This window comes from Erigeron canadensis, chromosome 2 (genome assembly GCF_010389155.1).
Source record: "Erigeron canadensis isolate Cc75 chromosome 2, C_canadensis_v1, whole genome shotgun sequence".
NCBI lineage: Eukaryota > Viridiplantae > Streptophyta > Magnoliopsida > Asterales > Asteraceae > Erigeron > Erigeron canadensis.
Window position 1 is genome coordinate 8882867 of NC_057762.1, and position 24747 is coordinate 8907613.

Consider the following 24747-nt stretch of genomic DNA (forward strand, 5'->3'; position numbering starts at 1 on the left):
GGTACCCGTGCTATGCGGTGGTGTTTGGGGTGGCGACGGTGTGGTGGTGGGGGACGACTGTTGGTGGTAAAGGTGACGTCAAGTGATGTAAATAATTGATGTAAAAGTAATTGATGTAAAGAGTTAACTTAGATATTTTAAAAAAATAAGGACTAATAGTGTAATATATCATTAATTGGTCATTTTTATTGGGAGTTGGAAAATTCAGATTGTTGGAGTAAGGAGATGACCAAGGGCAAAAAAGTAAAATTGCATGTCCCAAATTGTGTAAACTTTCAACAAGGGTGGATAATTTTTAATAAGGAGTATGGATATAGATAAGGCCTCAGTTATAATTTAAAGGTGTGAGTTGTTGCCCAATTAAAGCTTAAATGAACAACCTTATATTCATTTTTTTTGCAAAAAATAGTAGTTAATCATCTTAATTTATAAGCCTAAAATCAATTTAATTTTTAAGATGATAATATGGAAAAAGAAAATGATTTATTCTCATAACAAATTAGCCTAAAAATCTTCCTAATAGCTTTAAATGGTGACATGTGTATACCATTAATTTTCTTTCACAATCTTATTTCCAGAGTTTTTCACATGTCTTTATCCAAAAGTTAAAAAGATTTTAGGTTATTATATTATGAAGATTAATTGTTTCCGAAAGGGTAATGATCAATTCTCTTAATTAATAGGATTGTGACATATGAAAAATCAGGAAGTGACATTAATAAAAAGAATTAATGGATTACATGTATTAACAAATAAATATATTAAAAGGATTGATTATGAGAATATCATTCTCCTTTTCAAATTAAAAAGTAAGGAAATTATAAGCTGACAAGGATAAGTTAAGGAATTTCCTTCAACAAAAATCCAAAATTCATTTATTAAAATTTAAAATAATCATTTCCAACATTCTCAAACAAACGAAATAAACACCCGTTGAAAAATTCATTTTTCCAAAACTACCCCTTAAACTCCTCGCTTATTCAGTTATTTGTCATGCACTTTTTGTCCTCAATCCTTCCAACAAACCTCAAACAGATAATCTCTGAAACATGCATGTGAGAGATCATCTTTATATCACTAGGGGGCATTTTCGTCTTTGCGGTTTCTCTAAACTTAAATATGTCCACTGCTGTGTTTCTCAAGACTGCTGGTCTTCTTCTTCTCTCTCTGCATTCAAACATTTGTATGCAAAGAAGTGTTTATTCTTTTAAGTACTAGAAAAGTGGTCTTTAAATATTTCAGCTTTTTTTATCTTTTATTTTTAATTTCAAAAAATACCAAAATTACTATAGCAATGGCAAGTTACTTTGTATAGAGTATTTTCTTTATAAAAAATAACCCAGATGGTATTTTTGTTGACAAATCAAAAAAAGTTTCGATCTTTTTGAAGTTTTTAGTTAAATTAGGAAAACTCCAGAAAAACCCAGATGAGATTTTGTAGAAATATCAAAAAAGTTTTGATTTTATGTTAATCTAAGAAATACCCAGAAAAACCCAGATGGGATTTTGTTGAAAAATCAAAAAAGGTTTGATTCTTCTGAAAATTTGGGTTAGATTATAAAATCCCAAAAAAACCCCAAATGAGATTTAGTTAAAATCTTGAATCTTTTTTTTTTTTAAAGTTGAAAATTAAATATAAAAAGAAGAGAAGAAGAAGAAAATGGGGTGTTACTATTCAAAATTAGAAAGAAAAGAAATGGTTTCAAGATGCAAAGCAAGAAAAAGATACATGAAACAATTTGTAAAAGCAAGACATGCTTTCTCAGCTTCACATAGCATGTATTTAAAATCTTTAAGAAATTCCGGCGCCGCCCTACTGCAGTTCGCCACCGCCGAATCCCCACTCCAAAACCACCACCCGCCGCCACAAACCACACATCAACAACCGTCTCCGCCGCTGCCACCACCACCGCCGCCACCAATGAGTCCAACATGTGAAACATGGACAACAACAACATCAACAACAAACACATCCTCAACTCCCCTTCCGCCGCCACCGCCGCCGCCGCCATCATCCACTTGGGATTTCTGGGACCCATTTATGCAGTCATCGGAGAGAGTGCGGGAAGATGAATGGGAAGAGACATCAACCACCGCCGCGACGGAAACAGTGGTGACGACCACTGCGGCGAGTGTGGCGGCGCCGCCGTCCGTGGTTAGTGGGTTTTCTAAGATTACTGTTTCTGATGCCACACCTAGTGAGATGCCGGTGGTTGTTTCGACTAAGAGTAAAGATTTGGTGGAGATTATTAAAGAATTGGATGAGTATTTTCTCCGGGCGGCGGATTCCGGCGGAAAGCTGTCGGCTTTGTTGGAAGTTCCGACTTCTACTTTTCATGACCAAACATCCTCTGGTAGGATCTTTGTATTTACTCGTAATATATATAAATATAAATAAATACTCTTCTTAGGAATAGAGGATATACTATAAAAATAATCATATAATAATAGTAAATAATCTATTATTAAAATACAGGGTTTTTATAGATTAACCACTTCAGTCCTAGGATGAGACCCGAGGCTGAACCCTCAATGGATAATCATCTTTGGATAGCCAGGAAAGTAGCTTTAGGAAATGGCCACAGAAATATAGGTTAGGATGCACACATTTCGCTCGACTTTTGGTTGATGGCCGGAACAGGGATCCCGTATGGTCACTATGATTGTGACACAAATGTATTTTTGTTGACCTATTTATTGTTAATTTGAATGTAAATCTGTTATCTAAACTTTTAATATTCGAAATGACTGGTTTGATATTGAAGTCAACGTTATATTTTTTTGGGAGGGAAGGCTAGGCATGAAATCAATGTATTGGTAGAGAATTGAGCATTGCTATACAAGTTGTAGCATAATGAATTAAGAGCATTCTAAGAATGAGTTACTAAAATATGAATATTTAATCTAGCTAAGGTAACCTTTTACCCAAAAAGAAAAATTGTGAATATCTATATTTGTGCATGTATAAATTTTGATAATAGTTAATGTAATGGTTGTTAGGTAAACATAATGGCTATGGGAAGAGTTTGAACCCGTTTTTCTGCTCATGGAACTCAAGCCAGAGGTTCAATGGCTTCATGAATTTTGGTTGCGATGAAATGTCTGGGTTTGGTTCTGTCGATGGTGTAGCAATCCCTGGTAGTCACTGTTCTACGGTGGAGAGACTGTATGAATGGGAGAGGAAGCTATATGAGGAGATTAAGGTAATTTTATGTTGTTTTCGTAGAAAGAGCAATGAGCTTAGTAGTTCATGAGTTGAAAGATGTTAACTGTTGTCTTTGGTTTTAGAATGCCGAGAGTTTAAAGATTGAGCATGAGAGGAAGACGGAACAGCTGAGAAAATTAGAGCTGAAGAGAGGTGATTACGTGAAGACGGAAAAGGCCAAAAAAGAGGTTGAGAAGTTGGAGTCGAGAATCACGGTTTCTGCTCAGGCAATTGAGTCAATATCGCAAGAAATCATCAAATTAAGAGAGTCAGAGCTCTATCCACAGCTTGTTGAGCTTGTTAAAGGGTTTGTTTCTCGTATACATTTGCCAGTTTTTGTTTATTTTATATTTGTGACTCATAAAGGGCATGACTTTATTCCTGTGGATGATATGGTAATTGTTCCCGTATACAAAATGTTTTGAATTTTTTCACGAGTCTTTGAAATTTATACACATCATTAGAATTTAGACATTCCTGCTATTAGATGGCATAGTCATAATGTGCCAAAATAGGTGGATTAAGTGTTGGTTATACTTGAAACAGTATTTTTACGTATTTGCCTAAAGGTATACTACATTACTCGTAATAGACGATGTATTAGATATTATTGAAAAGTTTCGTAATAGATGATGTATTAGATATTATTGAAATAAGTAATGTAACATTAAGTGTTGGTTATACTTGAAACAGTATTTTTACGTATTTGCCTAAAGGTATACTACATTACTCATAATAGACGATGTATTAGATATTATTGAAAAGTTTCATAATAGATGATGTATTAGATATTATTGAAATAAGTAATGTAACATTAGTAATGGAGTAGCTAGCATCATTTAAGTTAGCTAACACCATTCAAGGTAGCGTTCTGTCTGAGTAAAAGAAAGGGGTACTTGGCATATGAGAGTTGAGGATTGAAAAGGTAAAGAGTTAAAATGAATTGGCCTTGAATGCTTGTAACTTTGAAAAAATGTGTTCATCGACTTCAACTTTTTTGAATCATTTGATCAGCTTCTTTGACTAGTATTGTATTTGACTAATTAACCCGTTAGAGATAAAGAGAGACCAAATCATTGGATTAGTCAACTAGGGTCAAAATTCAAACTTACGAACTGGTGTTATAGGTCAGCAGATATGGACAGGAATCATGTATTGACTGCTAGGATTCTTTTCTTAATTTTGACTTTTGTAGTCTTCTAGTTTTTTTGGTTTTGACTTTTGTGGTTGTTTTTTCTTTTAACTTTTGTGCAGATTAATGTGTATGTGGAGAAGCTTATACGAAAGCCATCAAGTCCAGACACATATAGTTCAGCAACTAAAGTACATCAACGCTGCTGGCCCATCAACTGAGGCCACCACCGAGATCCACCGTCAGTCAACTCTCCAGCTGGAGCTTGAACTTCAACAATGGCACCTCTCCTTTTGCAATCTGGTCAAAAGTCAACGAGACTATATTCAATCATTGACCGGATGGCTTCGCCTCAGCCTTTTCCAATTTAGCAAAAACCCATCGTCCCAAAATAAACAGGACTCTGCAATCTACACACTTTGTGAAGAATGGCAGCTTGCGATCGATAATGCTCCTGATAAAGTTGCTTCAGAGGGCATCAAAGCCCTTTTAACTGTTGTTCATGCTATAGTGGTCCAACAAAGTGATGAGCAAAAGCAAAAAAGGAAGTCAGACTCGATTTTTAAGGAGCTCGAGAAGAAAATGATAGAGCTCCGGGCTCTGGAAAGCAAATATGGACCAGGTGTATATTCAGGACCACTAAGTAAAAAGACGGATAAGGTGTCTGATAAACGTGCCAAAGTGGAAGCTTTAAGGGCGAGAGCAGAGGAGGAGAAAGCCAAATATGAGAAGTCTATAGGGGTTACTAGAGCAATGACATTAAACAATCTACAGATGGGATTACCACATGTTTTTCAAGCGGTGACGGGTTTTTCTAACGTGTGGACGCATGCTTTTGAGTCGGTTTGCAACCAAGCAAAGATTTTGGAGGAGGTGCATGATGTGAAGAGGCTAATGAACTAGAGCTTGATTATTTGGATGGAAATGAGCTTTTTGTGAATAGTAATAGGAGCAGTGTTTTGGAAGTGTTTCTTTTTTGTTGTAGGAACTTGTGTTATTTCATGTTGTTATTTGTTTGTTTTAATGGTTCTTAAATTGTTTGTCATAGCAAACGTTGTACTGGCATTTTAAGTTTTCATTAACAAGTAGGATTTTCTGCGAAGTGCCCCATTTAGTGTTGTGGTCCATTAGTGCATGGACTCTTTTTGTATCAAAGATTTTCACTTTCACAGCTTTTTAAGATAAAAGTCTTGATTCAATGTAAGTTACATTAAGATTTTTTAATCTTGCATAATGAAAGCTAGAAAGTTGAAAAAAGAACTGAACTACAAAAAGATGACCCAATTTTATTTGAATGATTGAGTGATAAAGGCTTGCTTAGTGGCCACTCAAGTCCTTATTAAAAGGTACTCATAAAGTTTTAAGACGTTGTTATGATTTATACGGAGGCGGATACGAGAAATTTACTACGTAGGGTTAAAAATATTTGGTTTAAATTTTTTTGTGCTATCGGGACCCATTGCCGGTTTCCCCACTCCTTAGTCCTTACACTGGATCCTCCCTTTTTTTGTACTTAATTGCTTGTATTTTTTTACCTGCCTATGTATCAAATGTATATATAATAATAACATGCACTATGACCTGCATAGCTATTCTAGGGGGAACATTTACATGTAAATTTTGCAATATTAATGCTTTAGCAAGCCCAATTAGTAATTTAGTTTATTTTTACTTCTTTGCTAGTCTAAACTGAAAATAGAATTCATTGGATTCTTTCCTATCGTATACTTGTAGATGGATGGGGACTTTGTCTAAAGGAAAAACCCAGCATATAAGGCTTCTGTGATGGTTTGTCTTAAGAGCATCAACTCACAAAAACTTACTAGATTAATTCCCGGTCGGTGACTGGGTTATCAAGTAAATTTTTTATCTAAAAATAAAATTTATTATATAATGGGACATAATGTTAAACTAAAGTCTTAAATTTTGTGCACTTTTTGATGTAACATATATGAAGTCAGTTTAATATATATCAAGATTGTCAATATACTCGACCTTATCCGAAAAAATCTTTATTTTTGCTAATATTTTACATCTTTTTAAGAGAGGCGCACAGACCAATCAATTGTATCATTGGTGTCCAACTCAATATATATCTTAAAGTATAAGTCATCTTTCTTCATGAAACCGACCTAGAAAAATGGGTTAGGTTGTGAAATCTTATCCCAATAACTCGCAAAATTGGCCTTTGAAGCCCCTCGCAGGCCAGGTGAGGGGTAGGTACTACGGCATATAATCAGGATCGATAAAAGGGCTTTTCTTGCAGCGAGAGGAGAAAGTCTTCCGCCTACCCCTATGGCTTGCTGGGGGTTTAAGGCTAGCTAGTTGACTGCTCTGAAAATAGTCTTTTTCCTATCTGAAAGTTATGGATTCCCGTCTTTTTCGATTAACAAGTCGGGCTTTCTTACCTGAGAGCCATAAAAACCTGTGTTTTAGGCCTTATGAATTAAAGCTAACGACTTTCCTTCCTAGACAGCTCAGTTTTTTGGGTCGGAGTCGAGTTGTTTTTGGGTAAATAAGTCTACCCGCCACATCCATATATATATATATATATATATATATTGGGTTGTCCCCATCTAAAATTAGATGGGGAACACCTCACAATCAAATATTTTAATTTTTTTTGTAATTAAAATAAAATCATAGGCCCTTATGAACTTTATGATTATATATATATATATATATAGCTCCCAGAGCAAAAAGAAAAAAATATAAATGTTATTTAATCTTAGCCGTTGAAATTCAATACAAAAACTGATCTCAACCATTTAAATAAAAAGTCAACTTTCACTTAAACAAACAAATGAATCAATCGTCTATATTCTCTTCTCTCACGCATATTCACAAACACCCGTAATCACCACTACTACACCGCCCAATGCTAAGACGTACCCTTTTCTTTCTTTGTTATGTGCGTGTGTGTATATTTTTCCAATCCCTCAACCACTACCATTTTTATTGGAATCCGTCTCCATCTTCCATCATCGTATATCCACCTCTATCCACCGTGGTTTTGGGGGGTTTCATCCATGGAGGATATTTGTGTATTTTTAGTTTACATATATTTATTTCATTTATTTGTATGGTTGTATATTGATTATGATTTGTGAGTATGTTGTTATACATTGTTGTGTGTTTTTTTGGTATACCATATCAAAAACTTTAACTAACATATATATATTTAATACATTGATAACTTACCATGTTTATTATTTTTTACTTTTATACTTCTAGAACATTGACTTTGAATTTTAAGGGTAAATAAGACCCTTTTCTTTTTATGTTATGTGCGTGTGTGTATATTCTTCCAATCCCTCAACCACTACCATTTTTCATTGGAAACCGTCTCCATCTTCTATCATCGTATATCCACCTCTACCACCCCTGGTTTTTTGGGGGTTTCATCGATGGAGGATATTTGTGTATCTTCAATTTTAATTTTTTTACATATTTTTATTTCATTTATTTGTATGATTGTCTATTAATTGTGATTTGTGAGTATGTTGTTATACATTGTCGTTTGTTTTTTTGTTATAATATATCAAAACCTTTAACAACATATATATATTTAATAAATTTGATAACTTGCCATGTTTATTATTTTTTGACTTTTATATTTTTAGAAATTTGACTTTGAATTTCAAGGGTAAAGAAAATTTTTAATGGTTAAGATAGTTTATTTTTTCTGTTTGTTATGGTGACATAATTTTGATATCTGGTCGATGATCGGGTTACCCAAAAATAATTTATTTGACCCAAACTAACCCATTTAACCTGTCAATCAACTTTTGAAGCCAAGAACAACCCGAGTGACAATGGAGTCATTTAAGCAGCTCACTGTCCTTCTACTAATTTCAATAAGTTGTTTATTTTCAGTACCACTCCCATTTCTAATAATATTGCTCTTGATTGTGATCCTTGTAGTGCCAAATCTGCTAATCACAAAATAAAATCACACAATGCCAAAGGAAGCCATTTGAAGATAGGGGTGAGTTAATTTGAGAACTCACAAATAAAAAAGAGCGAAAGAATAATTATGGGTCACATATTTCTCTCACATTTCTTTCTCTTCAATTAAATAAGAAAATTCATCTAAGTCATTCAAAATGTTTTATCTCACAAACCGTAAATCGTTAGAAGAAAAAAAAATATGGGTATTTTTAAAATTTCGCCATCTTTTATTAGAAATCCAATTCGATATACTTTTGAAGACTTTTTAATTTTAATTTTCTTTTTGTTACTTACACATAACCTACACATGTGTAAGTTGAACGAAAATTGTGTTTCGAAACGGACTTCGCCCTTAAGGATATTCATAAAGGTTAGCTGGTGGGGATGATAGGTCATTGAGAGTGATAGGTCATAGTGTGATAGGTCATAGAGGATGATAGGTCATAGGGGGTGATCGGTGATCAATGATTTATGTAACACCCCAACTAAGGCGGAACAATGAGATGTACAGAAAGTCGAGTATTCAAAACAAAGGATTATAAATAACATTCACCATAGTTTTATTTGATAAAAGAATTTACAAATGTACAAGCATGTGAACCAATTTCCAAGTACAAATGCGTCCACCGTACTTGAATATTAAGTTCACGAAACAAATAACAAGCACATGAAGTAGTATACTACAATGATCAAGGCGGATTCCATTGCCTATCACAAGGTTTGATCTTTGACTCCAAAGGGCAATGCAAATAATCATGAAGCATATAAATCCTCAATGCTTAAGCTTATTTCCTGAAAAGCATGAAGAAAAAGTGTCAACTACGAAAACGTAGTTGGTGAGTGCATAGGTTTTTATATAAATCTTGGTACATCACCGTTTTAATACTTAGAAAAACTGATTACTATTACATTTCGAAATATCCAAACCATATGATCGACAAAATTTTCATATTATGTTATCAAGTTTCCAAATACCATAATGTCATATCAAGACTTAGAGAATCTATAGTAAAATTTCAGGTTCTCATTTGTCAAATCATCATGAGAGAAAAAGTATATAAATCGATTAATCGTATATCATACCAAAATCATTCGGTTACCAAAATCATTTCAATATCACCAATTTCAACGTCTTTCAAGATATCATATGAGGGACGATACCTAATCCGTATGTCCAAACAATGTCCAATTATCAACAATATTAATATCAATTTCACTTAGCCACAAGGGCATAATTTTCATAATTTTGATGAGTAAATGCTTGAGCCACTACTACTACCATTTTCAAGTCCAAGCTTTATAATACTTCTTATCTTTGCACAAGCTGTCAATCAAGTGCCTTACTTATACTTGGGGTCGTGTCATGAGGACGACCGATTAAACTTACGTAGCTAGAACACCCTAATGGTCGGACTGGAAGTGATGGTCATCACGAAGGCAACCAACCTTCCACCGTTACGCTCTGGATGGGTGGACGACTCCTAGTTGCGCAACTATCTAACTACAGGCCTCCCTTAGGAGTAAATAGTAGTGTACCGAAAAGAAAACGGGTTGACAGAACTCAAGTTCATCATATAACAATTATCACTTGGAACATACGTTATAACTTCACATCATAATCATACTTATCAAGAGTCATTTCATATATCAAACTTTCTTTCAAGAAACACTTCATATATATATATAAAATAACTTTACTTATCATGCTTTTCACCCCGAAAGTTAAACACATAAAATAGTTTGAAAGGGGGCTATGACTCACCTTGATATGCCGCATATTATATTCACTTATCCAAAATGGGTACTTCCCATCAATCGCTCCATCATACATCCGTCACGTTTCTCAATCACATTTGAAAGCCAAGACTATCCCTACGATAGGACTAATACACGTAAGTTCCTATCTTAATCCATCACTTAGAAATGCTATTTTCATTATGTTGCTATCAATTGTGGGGTCCAAGTATATTGCTAACATTCGCATTGTTTTGGTTGTAGCGATTGATGGTGTAAAAGGTTACTTTAATTACGTGCGTAGTTATAAGTTGTTAGATTTTCGGCAACTTGGCTTCATTTGTGGTTTCACTTGATATATTAGGTTATCTTATAGAAATGCTATATTAAGTTATGTTATTCTTATTCATCATTTGTTGTGTAACCGATTTTGGCGTGAATAAACATTTGTGATATCAATATATAGCTTGGTTAACATAATTACTTATGTCAATCTCACTTAATTATCTTTGTTTTATTTTGATTATACTTATCTTCAACTCGTATATTCCTCGATTTATCTTACGATTACTTGGTTCATGAAGTTCGTTTAAGTGTTATGGGCCATTACCAATTGGGCCTTAAGTGTCATGGGCTTTTAAATGTTTTGGGCTTACATTAGTTATTGGGCTTTACCTTATTTGGGTTAGGTGCTTAATGGGTCATAGTGGTTATTGAGCTATAAGGCTTATTGGGCCAAGTGGGCCTACTGATTTGTGTTCCTTATGGGTTCATTATTTGGGCCGGGTTAGCCCATTATGGTTCTTAGTTCATTACATAGCCCATTATGCCATTTATAAGATTACTTACAAATTTTCTGTTTTATACTTTATTTTTAAGAAATGTTAGCTACTATTTTGGGGTCAAGACGAATTATTTGGACCTTCATGATTTTTACACAGTGACTTAAATGTATCTAGTATTTTTGTGAATTTTTGGTGAATTTTTAGATGATGTTTGGTGTCTGTAAAAATTATCCAAACACAAACTGTCCCGAATAGGCACTGCTTGCGACATCAGAAGTTTTATAAAAGTTCTTGATGTTCTGATTGTTAGAAAAATCCCATGATTTTATTTTAAGTTCACAACACATTGAATTACTTTCCACCAAGTATGACCTCCTGGAACTTTATGGATTAGGAGATAAAAATTGTTAAAGTTTATAAAATATTCATACAAAATTACAGTTTTGACCAGTTTCAGTAGAAAAATCATATCTTTCGTTTGGTTTAGTATTTTTGAGTAATTCCAGTTGGAGGTTAATCTTAACTCATTTGTCTACAACTTTTATTTTGATAGTTTTTCTTGAAAATGTCCTCAAATGTTCAGTTTATTCGTTACAAGACAGAAGACCAATTCTGTCAGAATGTTTATTGGTTAATGCATCCCACCAATGGTTTTGTTTGCTTGCTTTAACCTCTAGATTCCCACTAACAAAATTATTACTTTATTTTGTATCTCTTAACATCAAATATACAGATTTCAATCAATTTCAAGTTCATCAATCATCCTTAAAAGATCCATCTCAAGCCCCATATCAAAACCAAATTAAACTAGTGCAAATCTAAGCATGCATGTAATCATCTCATCATTTTAACAACAAATCTTTATCCATCTTCAATTCAACAACTTAAAAACATATTTTTATGAAAAACTCCAGAAATATATTCATCAAAATGTATAAAAATATGACCATATTTCAAAGGAAAAATTACTTTAAAATCTATTTAATCTATGACAACACCTTTGGGTCTTAAACTAGTTGAATCCTTGAATATTTCTTCTAGATTTCAACATGCATGAGCATGAGGAAGAAGATTCTATCAACTTGCCTTCATCAAGTGTATTTTCAAGAAGAAAATCAAAGAAAAACATGGTCTTTGATAAAGATCTTTTAGTATGAACAAAAACAAGATAGATTAAACAAAGAGATGAAGATTTATACCCTTGACAAACTCGGATTTGAAAGTGTTTTTGGGCAGAAATTTCGTGGCTTTTATGCTCCATATAAACCTTATTTCCAAGCTTGAAATAACCCTTAAACCTTACTTGAATCAACCCTTGATTAACCCTTAACAAACCCTTATTATTATTGTTGTTTAGATATGATTTTTGGTTGTTGTCTTTCTTGTTTTAATCTTGGCCGAAAATGATGAAGAATAAAGAGGAGAGAAAGTGTTCTTGAGAGAAAGGAGGTTGTGTGTGTGTTGGGAAGAGAAAGGAGTGGTGTTGGAGTGAAAGGTGTAAGTTAGAGTGTAAGTATAGGTATAATGTACCTTGGAAGTGTAAGAAACAAAGCATCTAACTATTTTTTGGTTGGAGGAAGGGTCTTGGGGCATAAAAAACGTGGCTTATGCAGAAAATTAAGGGTATGGAGTGAGTTTATTGGTTAAGAGGTGTGGTGGGAAGACATGGGTTGGTTAACTCATGGGGTGAGGTGTTGGGTTAGTTCCCAACTAGTGTTAAGACATGCAAATAAGTATATGTATGTATTATGGGTGTGTGAGTTTAAGAATAAGTGGGTTAGTTGTATGTTGATTGGTGGATTTTATAAGAGTTTATATTTATAATAAGTTTAAGTTGTATGCATATATTTTTTTTTAATTGGAAGACTTATTCAAATGTTGCAATATATTTATGTACTTATTATTATTCAAGCTTACTATTATATACATAATAGTTTATAAATCTATTTTCAAGATGGTCATTATATTTTTGTGTTCAAATGTACTTTAATTAGCTTTGTGTTTGAATTGTTGGACATTTATAGAGATTTTTGGTTGTTATCACAACTTGTGAGTCTTGTACAATTATTTATGTAACTCAACTTCTTGAAATAAAATTTTTGGTTCATTGACATTTCACCAAGTTTGATTAGAACTAATTTATAGTTTGAGATCGTATTGAATGATTATAGTTATTCTTTAGGGCATTTCTAAGTCATTTCACTGCACTAGGGGGCAATTATCACTATGCTTGAATATCTAGGAGGCAATTTCTCTTAATAAACCTCTAGGGATCGAAACCTAAATAAATATAAGTAAGTAGTCCTAATTGGAGATTGAGGGTTGTTACAATTTACCTGACGGGCTCTGCCCTTAGCCACTATGGCTCTGTCATGGACTGACAGGCTCCTCCCTTGACCACCATGGCTTCGCCATGGATTAACGGACACCGCCTTTAACCTTTATTGTTGTATACAGATGGTTATTTACTAATTAAAATGTGAAAACAAAGATCCTACACATGTGTAGATACACAAGTACAAGGGAAAAAAAACAAAAATAAAAAGTCGTCAAAACTATATCAAAATGCATCTCTAACGAAAGATAACGAAATTTCAAGAATACCCATACTTTTTATTCATTTAACGATTTACGGTTTGTGAGATAAAACATTTTGAATGATTTGGATGAATTTTCTTATTTAATTGAAAAGAGAGAAAGCTGAGGGAAGTTGTGGCCCTAAATTATTTTCGCGCTTTTTATTTATTTGTAAGTTCTTAAATAACCATTACTCTTTAAAGATAATCATATGTATTAAATAGTTACCATTATTATTATTATTATTATTATTATTATTATTATTATTATTATTATTATTATTATTATTATTATTATTATTATTATTATTATTATTATTATTATTATTATTATTATAAAGTTATATATTAAATAAAATAAAAGAGTTAACATACTTATAATAGTCAAAGTTGACTTTTAGCTTCAAAGGTCAAGTTTAGTTTGATAATGATTTTCAATGGCTTAGATCAAAAGTGAGGATTCATGATGTGCAAAATCAAGCTTTAAGTTTATAAACTAAAACTACCCAAAAACTCACTACTACGCACTCACGGGCAGTGGACCCGATCGTTTGTAATATAGTTAAGAGGTAAGTCTGAGTTCGTTCTCAGGGACTGTGAAATGATTAGTTGCTTGTAAAATAGTTTGGAAAACAGGTGTTGCTTCCTTTTGACAATTAAATAGATTGGTTTGCAAAATGATTGCATGAATTTAATAGAACAGTTCAGACAATATAATTAAAAGTCATCCACCTTGACTTCCCTTGACTTCAAATGTGATTGCGTTTGATGAAGAACAAATTCTCTAGAGTTTAAAAAATAATCGTGACAAGATTAAGCTACTCACGTGGTACCACCAACCGTGAACAAATTATCGAATCACCTAACTACTAGTTGAATTACCCAAGCCGGTACCACCAAAACCAAGACAATTCTTCTAACAATCAGTTTTATTGACTTATCAAATTATCAATTGAACCTATGTGACAATAACGTGGTACCACCAACCGATATCAATCACGTTGACAAAATTAATCTTTTCTTAAAATGATATTCACTATCATACCATGAACTAGTGATAATTACTTATAGACAAGTAACCGTTTTAAAATCACATACACATTCAACTGGTACCACCAACGAAGAATCATATGCAACCAATATCGAAATTAATTAATGAAAAGAATTAATATCATCAAGATCACAGAACAACGATAATTAAATAACCCTTTTGAATTAAAAATATTGCAATCACATTATCCGTCTAGTTTCATCAAGGTGGATGATTAAATAGTTAGCCACTCATGATCAATTCACAATAATGAATAAAATAGAAGAGAAACATGATGTACCAATTGTTTGAAGAAAATAAAATGCTAGACAATAAGTAGATACGATCTAGATGGGTGCCCGTAATATCTTCGATGAGTCCGCCTAAGTGTTTCACTTGATTGGAGAAGGAAAAATCCTGATAGAGCAGCTCCTAGAAAGGATTTTAGATAACTGAAATTCGTCCCTAGGGTTTATATTTATACCCTCTCAACATCAGATGCAAAACCGACACAACTTTTGTTTTCCCGTGCACCCACTGCGGCGCAGTGGGGTTGAGCCTTCCCTCACTGCGACACAGTGAGGTGATCTTGACTTTGACCTTCTCGTGACTGCGGCGCAGTGGCTAAGCAAACCACCACTGCGGTGCAGTACGTTTCCACGGCCTCCTTTCTTCTTAACCTGACTGCAGCGCAGTCAACTCCTAGCCATCCCCACTGCGGCGCAGTGGGGATTTGTCCGTAAAATTCCGTGGGATTTGGCTGCGGCGCAGTGGGCTAGCGCATCCCCACTGCGGCGCAGTGAACACTTGTATAGAGCCAACTTCTTTCAATCTCGATTACTTGCCAAACTCTGTCGTCTCTTCCACTCAAATCAACTCTCAATCATCCTAATGCACTTCCGGGCCAATAATCATCCGAAAATGTATCAAATGAACGCGTATCCTGTTTAGAGCCTGAAAACACTAACAAGCACCATAAACGCGCCAAATGCATACAAAAACGACTTAAAACATATAGTAAAATGGCCAATAATGATGTGGGTAATGGGTATAAATTAGTCACATCAATTCAATTTTTCTCTATGCTTTACCAACAATATATATATTTCTTATTTTGAGAACCATTTTTTTAGAAGAACCATGAGAACTTTCAAAATATGTATTGGATCACATGTTTTTTTTGTTCATTCACATGTGAAATGATATAAAAAAGTATGTTGTAGAAGAATTTTTTTTATAAAACCATTAAAATAGCCTTTTGTGAGCTTTCGAATGAATATGTTCACGTTTTCGTTCACATGTTAACAAATGGGTATATATAAGGTTTTGAAAAAATTTTCTTCTGCAACATATATTTTTATAACGTTTCACATGTGAACGGAAAAAAAAACATGTGATTCAATACATAATTTAAGAGTTTTCAAAGTTCTTAAAAAAAATGGGTTCTCAAAATAAGGTTCCCCAATCTATCTAATTAATAAAACAGTAATTATTCAAGCATTCTAAGACATCCTCCTTATTATAAAGCTACCCTTAAATATTGCCACATAGGATTTATCCTAGGTGGCATCCCCATATTTTTTTTATATTTTCATTTATTTATATTGCCACATAGGATTTATCTTAGGTGACATCCCCATATTTTTTTACAATATATTTATTTATATTTTCATTTATTTATATTTATAAAAAATATTAAATATATTTTTTCATTTTTTTTCCAAAAATACACACATTATTTGTGGTAAATATATTGTTTATTTCTAAAAAAATATTTTTCCAAAAATACACACATTACTTGTGGTAAATATATTGTTTATTTCTATACAAATATGCTTCCTAATGCCCATCGACACAATTATATAAATTTCTTAGGTTTTCTCTTTAATTTTGTTCTTCACCACTTTCAATATGCAAGTTAACCGATTTGTTATATTTTATGTGTCCTATTGCATGTCTTTTTTATTTTTCTTAATTTATTAGTTATAGCACAACTTAATTACAGTAAGATTTATCATTTCTTTGCTTTATTGTTATTGTTACTCAACTATAATACTTTTTTTCTTAGATTTTGGGTAACCATTTTTAATGGTAAATCTCATGATGGTTGTTAATCAAAGGTGTTAGTGAAAAATCTTTCGTTTTTGTAAATAAAATTTTTGGTTTCAATTAATAATTAACAACATAAATAATAAATAGATTGAGTTTATATATACTATTAAAGCAGAAAAACAATTTGTTAATAATTGTTAGCGTATATATATAGTTTTAGCCAACACTTAATTAAACTATATTTTTAAACAACTGCGTATCGCGCGGGGTAAAAGACCTAGTGTGTGTGTATATATATATATATATAATTTTGTAGCTTGTTCGGATGTAGTTGGAAAGTACTCCTTTTATTTTTAAGTTTTTTTTTTTAAGGAAAATGATATGAAGTATACTTAAGAGTGTAAGGATATAAGGAATTTAGATAAAGAGAGTTGGAGAGAATGAGTTTTAGTATGCCAAAATATTGGAATAAAAAACTTGTATTGAAAATTTTCAAGGTGCTTACAACTGAGAAGTGAATGTCATTTATAGAGCCTTGAAGCTACATTATTCTGACTACATGACTATGACGGATAAAAGAAAACAATTTTTTTATTAAATAATAACATGCTTTTTTGAATATTTATTGAAATGAAAAAGAAAATCTGTATTATAATACATATATATATATAGAGAGAGGAAAGTTATTTTTAGTACAAGGGTTTAAAAATGTACAAGGTATTTCCTCATTTTTCTTCCTTCTTCTTTCCATCTCCGACCACCACCACCACCACCATGATCATCTCCGACCACCACCATGATCCTCCGGCGACGGTGACTATCTCCGGCGAGAGTTACACATGTGTAAGTACAACTTTTTTTTAGCATTTTAGGGTCTAAAATTTCTAGGTTTTTTCCTTCGCGAGATAACTACCACCAACCACCATCATCTCCGACCATTCCAACCACGGCGCCGGCGCCGGCATCAAGGGATTCGCCCGTACCGTAGCAAACCGTCACCATCTCTTGGATCGTCGCCCATTAAATCCATACGATTCCCATATGCGTCCCTTGACGGTCAGCTTAGAACGGATGAGGGCCTCTGGCCCGTACCGTATCCACCCGAAAACGAACCTGATTCTCGCCAGAAAGTTAACTTACACATGTGTAAGTTGTAGTTACACATGTGTAAGTCTCGCCGGAGATGGTCGCCGTCGCTGGAGAATCATGGTGGTGGTCGGAGATGATCATGGTGGTGGTGGTGGTGGTCGTCGTAAATGGAAGAAACAAGCATGTGTAAGTTAACTTAGACATGTACTTTTTGTACTTTTTTAAATACTTGTACTATAAATAACCCACCCCTATATATATATATATATGCCTTAGTGCATCATAGAAATGTGTACATTCTTATCAATTAATCTATACTAAATTAACTTTGCATCATAGAATATTTGAATCTGTACATTTTTATCAACTACACTCAGTTTGGATTAGTATTTTGTATAGAATTAGTAAACTGAGTTGTAAGTTGTATTCAGTTATATAATGTGATTCTATAGATGTTTGAGTTCTATGTCTACTTGTAATTCTCGTTGATCTAGTAATAAAATAATTAGTTGAAAACTACACTTTACTTATTGTTTTATATATTTTGTTTTTTTTATTGATTTATTGATTGTTTAATATTTAAAAAGAAAAACTACATATTGAACTAGGTTTTGAACTAAAGACGTTTAAAGTGTGAATAGTTGTATTCGATCAAGTGATACATTGTGAAATCAATTCTTTTTTATCAAGCGAGTAACAAAAGATGAGACCCTTAATGTTTTTATTAAGACGTTATTTTTTTTTATCTAGTTTCAGTAAAAATAAGAATTTAATTAATTATTATAAGATTTAAAAAATTTATCAAAAATGATTTAGTTACATTCTGTTAAATTTTTTATCAATCGATATCATGTGTTAGTAATTTTGTTGATTAGGACTGTCGGGATCAAGACCGGTACTATGACGTACGCCCGTCTATACCATGATTTATTAAGCCGCATGCTTCCAGCTAAGGCTGCCATAACAGGTCACACGAAACCTGTTAAGACACGAACCTGTTAAGGTCAAACACTGAAAGAACCCGACTCGATAAACCGAAAATACAAGATTTTTTTTTTTTTTATTTTATTTTTTTTTTACCCCCACTGCGACTCAGTGGGGTTAAGACACCTCCCACTGCGAGTCAGTGGGAAATCTCTGGTCTGCAAGTGAAAAACCTCCCACTGCGACTCAGTGGGGTTAGGACACCTCCCACTGCGACTCAGTGGGAAATCTCTGGTCTGCAAGTGAAAAACCTCCCACTGCGACTCAGTGGGGTTAGGACACCTCCCACTGCGACTCAGTGGAAAATCTCTGATCTGCAAGTGAAAAACCTCCCACTGCGACTCAGTGGGAACTTTCTGATCTGCAAGTGAAAAACCTCCCACTACGACTCAGTGGGGTTAGGACACCTCCCACTGCGACTCAGTGGGAACTTTCTGACCTAAATCTGATGCAAAAACCAGCCATTTGACATACAAAACAACTCCAAACTATAATATTCATTTGCCCAACTTCCACAAACTAAATTTCAAATATTCCAACAACTATAAAGACACATTTCAAATACATTTACAACATCAACGAGTACACAAATCAAGATTTCCATCAAACGGGTCGTTTACCCACTTTGACACCTTTTTGACCGAAATTATGACTTCACAACTATCCAAAAACTTTACAACTGGAACATTTACAGAAATTTACCCAAAAGCATGACCCCAAACTAAATGTACCATGAGCCAAGAAATGAGGGACAATTAAGCTTCTATACCAAAAGATCGTCATTCGCCCGGGAATGACCTAATTACCTTCAAGACGTCCAAAAATCGCTTCAAACTCTAAATCAACTATCTTCAAACAACACTCACTAGTTCCTTCCTCCGGAACTACCTATATAAGAGGGTAAACATCTAAAATATAAGCAAAGGCTTAGTGAATATACTTGCATACATTTACGAATACGAAGGAGGGCATAGTACAAGGACTTTCACATGTAACCTATGGCATCGTCATGTCACATTTACATATTCACCTTGCATACAAACAATACATATATGGATCCATATAAGCTAAACAATCATAACAAATCATATCTATCGGGATTCTTAGGCCCCGGAGGTTCTTAGGCCTCATATCACATCAACTTTCGGGATTCTTAGACCCCGGAGGTTCTTAGACCTCATAACCAATGCCCCACATGGGTTTAACGCCGAACCAATTACCATGCTTGGAACATTCACATCTCATGGTAATTGGCCCAACGTATACATAAAGGTATGCAAGAATACTCACCTCCTCCGCAACAAAGATAATAACGCTAAATGAACAAGCACAAGCAATCTTCAACCTATGATCATATCGTAAAAAAATGTATAAACTTACATTCACAACTATGACTAGCTCAACCTAGTCATACTCAATCACTAGCCTTCCTAGACCCAAAACCCAACCCATTTGTCATTGAGTTTCATTTTCTTTAACAAACACACTAGGTAGCTCAATCTACCCTTTTCATCAACAATTCCATAACTAGTCAAAACTCATCTTTTCTCAAGAACTCAAATTTATCACATGCACTCATTATTTTCATAATCAAACATATCATATAACTCAATGACAACTAGGTTAACTAAGAAAATTGGGGAAAAAATTAACCATAAATCATTTTTCTAGTAAAACCCCCAAATTGGTTCACTCATGAACCCTAATTTTCAAGAGAATTGACATAGTTAGATTGGGGAAATTCATTACCTCACAATGGAAGACAATTACTTGAGATTTTAAATTCACGAATCCTTCCTTTTTTTTTCTTCTCAATTTTCGGCCACCCCCACCAAAATCACCAAAGCCTATCTTTTAAATTCTTGAATGAAGACTAAAGTTGGTGATGATTGTTATTGTGATTTCTATTCTTGAATTAAAGAGGATTACTTTGATTTTTAAAGAAACAAGATTAGTCTTGCATGAAGAAAATAGAAGAGAATGGAAAAGAGTGAGTGGAAGGAGGTTTCTAACAACAAAAGGGATGTCTGGCACATCCAGAAGGTGCCACGACCCATTCCAAATTTTGAGGGTATTTTCCCCGCTATCTGCTAAAGTTCCAACTAAATTAACCCCATATTCAAAAATAAAATATTAGGAAATTACTTTAATGTCAAAACTATAAAAAGGGGTTAATTTCTTTTACCTTTAAAATCTTTGGGGTGTTACAAACACGAACACGACCTGTTAACTAATCATGTCATTTTTTTCAAACACGAACACGACACGAAAATTAACAGGTGCACCTGTTAAGGAACCTGTTAACATGTATATTATAAAATTTTTGACTAATATTGAAAAAAAAACCTTAAGGATACAAAAATTCTTACAAATTCCAACTATTATATACCGACAATAATCCTTACATTACAAAAGTTCATAAACATCTTACCTTATAAAAATCATATATCAAATCATAATATCAATTATTGGTATTTTATATATATGTATAATTTTAACAGGTCCTAACAGGTCCGGATCTGTTAAGACACGAATCTTAACAGGTCTTAACATATCCGGACCTGTTAAGACACGAAACCTGTTAAGGTCAAACACGAAACCGGTTAAGAACAGGTCGTGTCGTATCGTGTTAACATGTTTCGTGTCAAAATTGTCAGCCTTACTTTCAGCACCCCTCCTTCAATTCAATATAGACTGGTCCTTCATGTGGGTTTGTTTTGTTTTTTTCACTGTAACTGAATTCTTTGTTTTTTGTTTTTGTGTGTATGAGAAAATGGCATGTTAAAAAGGGGAATATGGAATATGGATGACTACTTTATGACTTGTTACATTACAATATGGGACCTATCTTATTTTTGGATGTATTGTAAAACTTATTAATTTATGGTTTAAATTTTGTAATAGGTGCAAGACTAATGTTAAGAGTTTATTCTATAGAGTTAAAACTAGATGTAGAACCCGTGTGAAAACACGAGATAATGTTAGAAAAAAATGATTAATAATTAATTAAAAAGAAATTTTAATTTATTAATTAATTAAAGTATGTTATTTTAAATATTTAGAAAACATATATTTTGGTTCGTTTGATAAAGCAAGCCAAATTTATACAATCAGCTTTATTAAATAAATATACTACCTAAACATCTATGCCCAATAGTACGTAGAAAATAACAAAAAAATTGAGCACATCCAAAATGAGACATGATCATAAGAATGTCCAAATTGATACAATACTAACATGAAAAAAGACCATCAAACATTATTTTTCTACGGGAACAACTTCATTAGTTTGAATCTGGTCCTATAGTGAAACACTTGCTTGATATAGCTGAGCTCAAACACCTGAGAAATCTTCATTTCTGGCATCATATTCTGGCTCTTCTACCTCCTTCTCATCCTCGCCATCATCCTATGTGTCACTTCCATCTTTGACTTCAGGTCCAGCCATGCCCTTCTTGTGAAGCTTCGCAAATGGGAACCTGAAAAATTATGTGTGAAGATGTATCAAAGTTACGCACTGACTTAAAATTACCAACAATGTAGACCGTTACATATACGGTATAACGATAATGTCATAGGGAATAAAATAAATTCTACTATGTCAAGATGTTTTTAGTTTCTCATTTAGACTTTTAGTTTCTCCACCTTTAAGCTTTCTTTTGCTAGGTGATACCCCCTAAAGATTATCAAAGAGTTTAACCCAAATTAAGTAACAACATAAACAACACAAGTAATAATTATAAATACAATTGTTATATATATATATATACATACATACATACATACATACATACGTTTCAAGATTCAAAAACAGAGGAACACAAAACTAAAGATTTACATACAACCCAAACCACCTGTGTTTTGTTCAGTTTTTAGCACATAACCACTTTGTAAACTTTCCATGGTGGGATCATGAGACATTTCCTTCTAGCCGAAAATATTATGTCAAAATTCACATTAAGATTAGATGTAACATACTTAAAATCAAATAGCCACATATTGTTCAAAATTCAAATTAATCAATCAACTTCAAGTCTACACCACCCACATATCTCCCAATATTCACAATAACAATGCCTTTCCCAAATGAATGTTTGCTAATGGATTCATCCTGCTATTTTGCAAATCAAACACTTATACTAAATGGATATAAAAGAGACTAATCAAATCAAACACTTAACTAAATGGATATAAAATGTCAACCCCTTTCAACCCATGATTCTATCCCCCCAGATTGTATTAACTGTAAGTTCTATCTATTAGAATTAAAGATTCAGGATCAGAACAAATTCATCATTTCCCAAAATAGAAGATTTTCATCGTAGGCAGCAAGCTAGCAATCAAGCAATCAATTACGTCGATTTTGTTTCCTTATTTAGTTCATAAATTTCTTGTATAAATTGAGGCAAAGCTTAATGTAATTCATATCAATCAATAACAGAAACAAATTCTCTTTTACAATTATTATCATGGTATCAAAGCCACAATTCAGGGCTTCATCATCTACCGAGTAAAACATCTTCTTTGTATCGCCTAAACCAAGAATATAGCCACCATGGCAGCAGATGCTGGCGGCTCTAATTCTGATTTGGCATTACAATTAGCCAATCTTTTACAAAATAATACCAACCAACAGTTTCAAAATCCAAAATTGTCCGATAACCTTCCGATTAATCTGAAGTTAAATAGCACAAACTATGCCTTATGGACCCGGATGATTTGGGTCGCTATAGGCGGCAGATCAAAGAATTTGTTATCACATCTAACCGAAAAACAATCAGAAAAATCAACATCTGAAAAACAAGAGTCATGGGAACAAGAAGACCTGATAGTGTTCTCGTGGCTCATCCAAAATATTGAACCAACATTAGCCGGAAATCTTACCGAGTTTGCCACTGCCAAGCAACTGTGGGATGCATTAGCGATTACTTACAGTAGCGGCAAAGATAAACTCCAAGCTTTTAATCTGCACGTCAAAGCCAATGAACTCAAACAATCCAATAAAACCCTTTAAGAATTCTGGATCTTGCTACAAGGAGTATGGGGCGAAATCGACCGAATCGACCCCAACCCGATGAAGTGTCCAGATGATATCAAAGAATATGCCAAGATAAGATCTGATTAAAAACTGTTCCAATTCTTGAACGGTTTAGATCGGAAGTTTGAGCCGATTATTAGAGAGATTCTTTGAGTCGACCCACTTCCAGCCGTCGAGACCGCATATGCCACTGTTCGAAAGGAAGCTGCTCACCAAGTAATTATGGGAGCAGCTGTCAACGACACACACGGGGTTGCCTTCGGCTTAATCGCCGGAGACCATACCAGCGGCGGCGGTGGATTTGTAACAAAAAGCTTTCGCCGATTTGACGGCAAGAAAAAGGAACCAGGTGATAAATCACATCTTCAGTGTGATGAGTGTGGTATGTCAAGGCATACCAAAGAACAATGCTTCGAACTCGTGGGTTACCCGAATTGGTGGATCGGGCCCAAGAAGAGCACCAGATCTGCCAAAACCGAGAAGAACATCAAACCTACCACCGCTACAAAACCCAATAAAGATGGTGGTGGTGACCGTCGATCAACCGGATTCGGTGGGGTAGCAGCGGCGGCCGGAGAAAAGGGAAAAGAGGAACAATTTTCGGTGGTGGAAGGTAACAGGGAAAAAGGGATCGAGACATATGGTCCTGGCTTCCCTAAAACCACTCTTTCCTTTTATAAAAAAAATATCTATTATAATAAGTTTAATCATAATAATAATATGTGTGAACTTAAAACTAGTGATGGGCCAAATCAAACGAGTTATGGGCCGAACAATTTTATTGTTAGTAACTCAAGCCCATCAGATCTAAATGGGCAGGCCCTTAATACCCATGAAAATAATAATGGGTCAAATGGGCCATGGATTTTTGATTGTGGGGTGACAGATACAATGACGTATGAGTTATCCGATTTTTCAGAAACCTCCAAGCCAAGGAAAACTGATATTGAAGCAGCCAATAAAGGAAAAATGGATGTAAAAACTGGAGGAATAATTAAAATCTCACCAGACATAAAATTGTCAAATTGTCTTTATGTTCCCTCTTTGTCACACAAACTCTTATCAATTAGTCATGTGACAAAAGAACTCAATTGTTCAGTTCTAATGCATCCAACTTTTTGTCTCTTACAGGATATCAGGACGGGACGGATTATTGGGCGTGACACTGAAC

The 24747-nt window shown here is 33.9% G+C and overlaps 1 protein-coding gene across 1 annotated transcript; it reads left to right on the forward strand.

Moving 5' to 3' along the window:
• Positions 1 to 1418: 1418 nt before the first annotated feature.
• LOC122586726 (protein ALTERED PHOSPHATE STARVATION RESPONSE 1-like) lies at positions 1419 to 5568 on the forward strand. The gene is made up of 4 exons (XM_043758715.1): positions 1419 to 2354; positions 3001 to 3203; positions 3289 to 3512; positions 4460 to 5568. The coding sequence occupies exons 1-4, from the start codon at positions 1661 to 1663 to the stop codon at positions 5238 to 5240; spliced, it is 1902 nt and encodes a 633-aa protein (XP_043614650.1). The 5' UTR covers positions 1419 to 1660; the 3' UTR covers positions 5241 to 5568.
• The last annotated feature ends 19179 nt before the right edge of the window (positions 5569 to 24747 follow it).